Source organism: Melospiza georgiana, chromosome 2 (assembly GCF_028018845.1).
Source record: "Melospiza georgiana isolate bMelGeo1 chromosome 2, bMelGeo1.pri, whole genome shotgun sequence".
Taxonomy (NCBI): domain Eukaryota; kingdom Metazoa; phylum Chordata; class Aves; order Passeriformes; family Passerellidae; genus Melospiza; species Melospiza georgiana.
Window position 1 is genome coordinate 115,185,315 of NC_080431.1, and position 7,718 is coordinate 115,193,032.

The 7,718-nt window shown below is 48.9% G+C and overlaps 1 protein-coding gene across 1 annotated transcript; it reads right to left on the minus strand.

Moving 5' to 3' along the window:
- Nucleotides 1–929: 929 nt before the first annotated feature.
- On the minus strand, nt 930–3,429 carry CRYAA (crystallin alpha A). The gene is made up of 3 exons (XM_058019258.1): nt 3,232–3,429; nt 2,166–2,288; nt 930–1,139 (listed from the first exon to the last, which is right to left on the minus strand). The coding sequence occupies exons 1-3, from the start codon at nt 3,418–3,420 to the stop codon at nt 930–932; spliced, it is 522 nt and encodes a 173-aa protein (XP_057875241.1). The 5' UTR covers nt 3,421–3,429.
- Between the last annotated feature and the right edge of the window lie 4,289 nt (nt 3,430–7,718).

The window sequence follows — 7,718 nt, forward strand, 5'->3', positions numbered from 1 at the left end:
GCACCACAGTGACCTTCAGGAGCCTTCCAAAGGAAGAAATGAAACCCCCAACGCCGGTTGCGTGTTTCCTATATCACTTTATTGACCGCCACTGACCACGTTCTCAGGCTAATCGCCAGATACCAGCAGGAGAGGTGGAGCTACCCTAGAGTTACAGGAGAGCAAGGGAGACAGAGTGTCACACACAGGCTGGGGAGAGCTGGCTGGGGATGGGAAGCCTCTGCACAGTGGTGAGCCCCCCTCTCTCCCCCCCCGAGGGCCTACAAAGACGGTGGAAAGACATGCTTGTCCTCCTGTCAGTTGTCCCAGAGGGAAATGACAGGGTAGAGGTGTGAACAGAGACACTTAAACACTTTGCTGAAAGAAAAAAAAATACACATTGCAACCCCCCGAAGGTGAGATGTTATTGGTAATTATTATTATTGCTGTTGTTATTATTTCTCCTGCAGTTGCAAGGAACTCATGGCAGGTTCGGGGTCTTGAGTGTGGGGCTTGGCTCTGTTGCTGTTTGAGAGTAACCAGTTGTGAGGTACAGCAATTCTGCAGGGCTTTTCCCCTGTCCCAAGCCTTGTCTCGAGGCTTGGTGCACCAGCAGCCAGTGTTACTCGTGCACTTCTTCCTATCTGATGGCAGAAATGGGCTACAGCACCAGACAAAGACCCTTTCAGCAAGTACAGCAGCATGGCAGCACTGCCACCCGTGCCATCCCCACCAGGTTTAAGCTTCCAAGTCCACCAGCTGCTCACCCAGCCCCCCGTTCCATCCGAGGGAAGAGGGGGAAAACAAAAAAGAAGAAAACAAAAAAAAGGAGGAAACAAAGTGGAGGAGGAACCAAGAGAAGAAACCCCTCTAGACATTCACTGATATCTACGCCAAGGCTCTGGGAGCGGGACCTGCAGGTGGTGGCAGCCGGCCCAGCACCGCCGGGCTCAGGAGGAGGGCGCCGAGCTGGGCTTCTCCTCCCGGGACACGGGGATGGGCCTCTCGCTGTGGCTGGCGTCCATGTTGGAGGGGACCTTGGGGCCCGAGAAGGTCAGCATGCCATCGTTGGACAGCGAGCAGGTGATGGCAGCCTGGTCCACGTTGGCGGGCAGGCGGTACCGGCGGTGGAATTCCCGGGAGATGTAGCCGTGGTCGTCCTGAGAGGCAGTGGGGAAAGGGGGGAAGGTGTGTCAGAAACTCCCCGTGCCTCCCTTTGTCCATCTCCCTTGGAGAACCACATCCACAATCACCCTGGATTATTGTGACACTGCACTGCCAGGACCGCTGGGCACACCTCTGCTAGGGGTAATTTCACAGCTATGTCCCCCCTGACACCTGTGAGGCTGCAAGAGCTGAGCACAGCAGCAGGGAGTGATTTTGGCCATAGGTTTGATCCCAGGCTGGGATCTGATTTGGGCTTCTGATTTCAAAGGACGCTTGGAGACAAAGTCTGGAGGCCTGGGAAGGTAAAGGCAAGGCAGACGTGTGCAGCCATGCATTTATTTATCAGGCTGCAATGCTGTGTCAGCCAAAGTACACAATCCTGGCCCCCTTCTTTTTTTGGCCAAAAGAATGAGAAGTCGCAATTATTTTTTTAAAGTTGGCCATGAGAATAATAACTATATTTAAAAATACATACTGTTTCCAGGCTAGAGCCTTGTCTAGCCAAAAATGTGTGTGAGAAAAATTAAACCCCTGCTGGTATAATTCACTTTTCGACCCCCACAGATATTTCCATGACATCCGTGTTAAAAGTTTCCAAGCCTGAGGCCCTTGGTTGGTTTTCTTTTGTTTTGTTTGCTCTTGCTTTTCTCTCCCAGACTGGCATATAAAAACTCTGTTTTCACTAAGGATTCTGGCTTATGAAAACTCAGCCATGCTTCAGTAGTGCCAGATGATGTTCTGTGTCTGGCTCAGTGTTATTAGTGAACAATGGACATGGTCATCTGATGGTTATGGAAGATGATGATTGAAAATAAACAAAAGAGGGGTGGATTAGCTTGTTATTTTCAGATATCAGGTGGGGGCTCTATGGAAACAGCCCATGCCAATAACGACAATTCATAATTAACTCCTTCTTCTGATATAGTCATTTTTTTTTCCTTCAGCTGAAAACTGTTGGAAAGAAGGAAAACAGAGCCGGACTCTCCAGCTGCTCCACCATCACCATCACTTCCACTTACCTGCCTTTCACTGTGCTTGCCATGGATTTCCACAAAGTCATCAATAATCTTCACGCTCAAGTCTTCGGGAGAGAAGTGTTTTACATCCAGCATGATCGTGAACTTGTCCCGATCAGACCTCACCTGAAACGAGCATTGTCACACAGTGAGGCCCCAGCTCTGGCTGTGGGGCACTGCCAACATCACCACAGGTCAAAGGACAAAAAAGGGGTGCTCTGGCACTTTGTCCTTCTGTGACTATGGGCCTCAGCAGGGGTTTTCTTCCCATTGTGGGGACCCAGGGAGAGGGTGTGGGAGGTGTCAGGGTCACCAGGAGGCCATGGTTGGTGTCAGGGTCACCAGGAGGCCATGGTTGGTGTCTGCACCTTGGCTACTGCTCTGGGGAGAGGTGTTATTATCCTTGCTGCTATTCTTGCTCTAAAGGGGACCCTTTAGCACTTAGTGACCTGCCAGATGGGCCAGGCACAGAGAAGGGATGGAAACCAGTGTAAGACTCTCTGGGAGCACGTGTTTTGTCCTTTCAGTGATTTATGGTTTCATTGTGGTCGTAGCTCTGGGAGGAATGCAGTAAGAGAGGGCTACAGAAAGTACCTGGACCTGAATTTCAGATCACAGACCCCATAGCTACACATTCTCCTACAGAAAATTGCTCTGGGGTCCTTCAGTGAGAGATTGCAAAAACCACCAAGCTCCCAAGGTGGAGAAGGTGGAGAAAGCTCCCACTTGCCAGGGTCCTCTCCCATGGCAAGCTGCCCTCACAGGCACTAATTCTGGGAGCAGCCTTGCTCTTCTCCACTATCCAGGTGGTGGGGCACAGAACAAAAAAACCAACCTTCTTGTGTTGGAAACAACCCTCAAAAGGAGCCAGAATGGTTCCTGTTTCTGACAGGAAGCTTTGTCCCCAGTGAGGGCTCCCCTTTGTGCCCAAGAAGGGGTGGGTAGGCTGTGCCTGGCAGTGGCTTTGTGGTCTTCCTTGTCCAGGAAATGTGAGATGTGGGTGGAGAGGAGCAGCTGGAGGCACAAGGAGGGAGAGGAAGGAAAGGAGAGGAAATCAAAGGGCCCTTACCTCTGAAATGCCCGACTCCAGCACGCTGCGGAAGAGGGACTGCCTGTAGTAGGGGCTGATAGTGGACGAGAACAGAGGCAGGAGGTCATACTCGAGGAGACCCTCTCCAAAAAACTGGTCAAACAAACGGCTTGGAATGAGGGGTCCCAGAGCACGCTTGAACCAGGGGTGCTGGATGGTAATGTCCATGCTGCTGCTGCTGCTGCTGCTGCTGCTGCTGCTGAGACCTGTGGCTGCAAGGGGAGAGCAGAAGGGGCAGCGCCGCTGCTGGGGAGACGGCGATGCCTTGGCTGGAGTGCAGCCCCAGGGAAGCTCCCCCTATATATACCGGCCTGGCAGAATGAAGGCATTAGTAGGATTCCTCTGGAAAGACATGATCTCATGATGGAGGCAACGTGGTCAGCAGAAATGTGGAGACTGACCTGGAAATGACAGTCTGGTTGGAATCGGTGCCAGATGTCCTGGAGGGATGATGCCAGGCAGCAGGCTGCGAGGCACAGGGTGCCCAGGGGTGCTGGCATGTCCCCTGTGGAATCAAGCAGGCTGAGCAGGACACCCCGGTGGGCAACTCAAAGATGCTTCTGAAAGAGATCAGCTCCATGGGTCTTCATAACCTGACCCTGGGTTTCATTAATTTGCTTCTTTTCTGCCCCTCCTTGAAGCAGAAACTCAATATTTCTTCCAAATAAATGCAACAGCTTTCCTCCAAGCAAGGAAAAAGGGTCGGTTTCAGGTTGAAGAAGAAGAAACTTTTTTGTAACACGCTACAAAGTGCCTCTGCCACTCAAGAGGGGCCTGATGCCCCTGGCACAGGGATCATGGCAGGACTGGCAGGGAAGCAGGGCTAACAAATGATGCAGAGCATCATTTTTTTCTGACAAAACAAAAACTTTCAACAAAAAATACTTGTGCTAAAGAAAGAAAGAAAAATAAGCTTGGTCTCCCACCGTAACATCGGTCCCAAAGCTGCTCTTGAGAGTGTCCCTGTTTTGATTTAGGAGTGATGTGGGAGATCCATTTATCTCATGGTGTCACAGCACAGATCCTGCTTAACACGCATTTCTGGTTACAGCTGTTTTTCATTTCTGTTTCCCTAAAAGCCTCCTTTAAGGGGTCAGCTGGCACCCTGGGCTGCCGGGCAATGGGCACTGTGCCCGCCGCCGGAGCCGCAGGCTCTGCCAGAGAGCTGAGGTGGCTGGGCTCTGAAAGGGCAGCCAGGCTGCCCAGCTCCACAGCAGGGCTCACAGCCTGTGGCCACAGCTGAAAACCCATTTCCATCTCATCCAGAGATGCAGGGGTTGTGTTCCAGGAGCCTCTGAGCAGTAGAAGCACCAGCGTGGGGGGTTTTGTGCATCTCAGGGCCTTTTTGCAGTCGGCAGAGAACAGGAAAAGAGGAGAGGGCACTTCCAAAAGGCACTTCAGATATGAGGGGCTGAATCATCCTCTCACATTGTCAGGGACTACAGAAACTAAGGGTGGTTGAGATCTTGTCCTCTTCTTTGGGAGAAACCAGATCATTTCAGGCCAGAGGAGCTGAACTGAGAAAAGCACTGAGGCTTTTCTAGCACTGAGTGATATCCAGCTGGGAATCACCTGGCATCCAGGCACCGTGTGGTCTTGGAAAATCCTTGGCCTTGGAGGAATTGTAGGAACCAGGAGATCCTGTTACAGAGACTTTCCTTCATGAAAAGCAAAACCACCCAAAACCACAGTAAAGACTGCTAAGACAGACAAGAGCTTAGGCTCCACCTTACATGGCTCCAGCAAGAAAAGGTCCCATGGTCTGGCCTTGGCTCTCAGGCATGAAGGATTTTCTAAAATCAGGTGTTAAAAAGAGATCAGTCACTCCTCAAGCCATGGAGGGGGAAACCACAAGAAACCCCTGATTTATTCCCATTGTACCAAATCTGTCATTTTGTTAGAGGAATTAAGGGGAAGCAAACGAGTCATAAAGCACTGCCAAGATTTTTTTCTTCAAGAACTCTGTGAGATTTGTCCTGGCAGTGAAATAAAATATCTCTCCTCAGCCAGCCAGTTCTAGAGACCTGCTAACCTGTATTTATCCAGCTGGCAGCAGTGACCTGATGCAGAATGCATCACCTGATGTGCAGGGTAAGAGGAAAAATGAGAGGAGAGACACAGGAACAAGTTCAAATCCCAAAAGCACTCACTGGATCACACAAAGCAAGTTATTTATTTGGCTGGTAGAGGAACTGTGGGAACTGTGCTCACACAGAAAATGAGATTTGGGGGTCTGACAGACCATTTGGGCCCAGGTGAGGGGTGAGGGGTGAAATGCCATCCCTAAAGTGTGTTGGGAACATCCTCTCTGTGTTTCCCAAATCAGGGGTTATGGTGGGAGCACAGGGAGCACTGCACACAATGGCAGGATCCTCTCTGGGCATCCTTCAGTCCTCACAACACTGCCAAACCCTTGAGTTCTGACCTCCAGAGTGTCCCCCAGATTATTCCCTGGATTATTGAGGCCAGGAGGAAAGAGGAAGCCCAGGTTGCTCTAAGCCAAATCCAACCAGACCTTGAACACTTCCAGGGATGGGGCAGCCACAGCTTCTCTGGGCACCCTGTGCCAGTGGGCAACATACAGGGAACCAGAGCCCTCTGTATCTTCAGAGAGATGAAAGGAATTGGCTCTTTAGAGAAAAATGAGAACTATGTCTTCAAGTGAATTTTATCTGAATTTATGTATATTACCACACACTCAAATAATTGAAAAGCATCAGCCAACTTTGTGGTTTTATGTCTTTATTTTCTTCTGGACCTACACTTTCATGGCTTCCCCTAGAATTAATCATATCCATATGTCTTATGGACATTTTTGTCTTTTGTGGGCAAAAATATTTCACTGAAATGTAAATATCATTTACAGGTTTTTTTTCTGATGCAGACTTCACACTGCCTGTGTGTCTCTGGAGAAAAAACCAATCTCCTGAGGTGCATCACATGTGACTTCCAATGGTCTAAACCCTCTGTGTCCTGTTCAGATGAGTTGTCCATGCTGCCTGTGCAGTCAGTGGAGGGACAGATGCCTCCAGGTCACATCATCATGTGGGTGGGCAGAAAGGTGAAATTAGACCCCTTTCAGCAGTGTCTGTGTCTCAGGGGGGAGCTGAGGAGGTAATTCTAATTCTAATCTCCTTCTGCACAAGCAAAACTGGTGAGGTGAATCCCATCCAGTGGGAATTTGGTATGAGAAGAGAAAGTGATCATTTTGCATGAGTTCAGCAGCCCAGACCTCACAAGTCACGCAACATTTGAGCATCATTATCACCTGCTGAGCAACAGCAGTGAGATTTGTTGGCAGAAATTGAATGGAAGAAAATTAATGCATATGGTCATGATCACATCCCAGAGCAATGCATCAAAGGCAGTTTTTCCCCAAATATTCATTGCAAGTTTAGAACATGAGAAAAACTGAGAAATTCATCCAGAATGTTCTGCTGTCCAGCTTACCTTTGAAATAATCCTTTCCTAAACCATGTGTAATTGCCAGCACATGAGTGAGACATTTAGTAAAGGATAAACTGGAGAAATCCCAGACCATGTTCCTGAGTAAAGCTGCCATCAGCAATCCCAGCCCTTGCTTGTGTTTAGCTGCTCCCAGTTTGTTCCATGACTGACTCCCACCTCCCCATTTCCAGGAGAGCCCAGGGCTGTCTCCAACCCCCTTGCCAAGCTCTGTGCAAGCCCAGGGTGAAGAAAAAAGCAAATTTTGAAGTGGAGCAGTTACTGGTCAGGTGTAGTGACTGGTCAGCAGTGACTGGGGAGGGTTTGTAGGAGATTCTGAAGTGCTGACAGAAGAGAGGTTCCTGTTCCCATCTGCTTTGCTGTTGCCCCAGGAGAGTCAAGAAAGACAGACCCTGCTCTGATCTGCATTTCTGCTCAAGTCAGGTGTACCCTGTTGTCACTGTCAAATTTTCTGAAAAATCCTTTGCCAGGATTTTTCTCCTTTCTCCGTTGTTTCTCCTGGGAAGCTAAGAAGCCTCAGAGAATTATCTGATTGCTTCTCCTGTGTTTGGCTGCTTTGGAATGTGGTTGGACATTGTTTACCAACTATTGATTGGTTTCATGTGAATTGTTTTTAGTTAATGACCAATCACCTCCATCAGCTGTGTTGGACTCTGAGGAATCAGTCACGAGTTTTTAATTAATATCTTGTTAAGCCTTCTGTCTGTATCTTTTCTCTATTCTTTAGTATAGTTTTAGTATAGCATTCTTTAATATAAGTACATAAAATAATAAATTAGCCTTCTAAGAACATAGAGTCAGATTGTCAATTCTTCCTTCATCCTGGGGACCCAGCAAATACCACACCCTGTCACCCTGCAGAGGATGTAACTCTTCTGATAGTTCTCATGGAAAACAGGAATGCATCCCAGTGCTTTTTCTTTCAAATATACATATCTACCCCCAAAATACAACTGTACTCATTTAAAAGGCCCTCTGTGTTTAGATATCAGCTGTTTAGT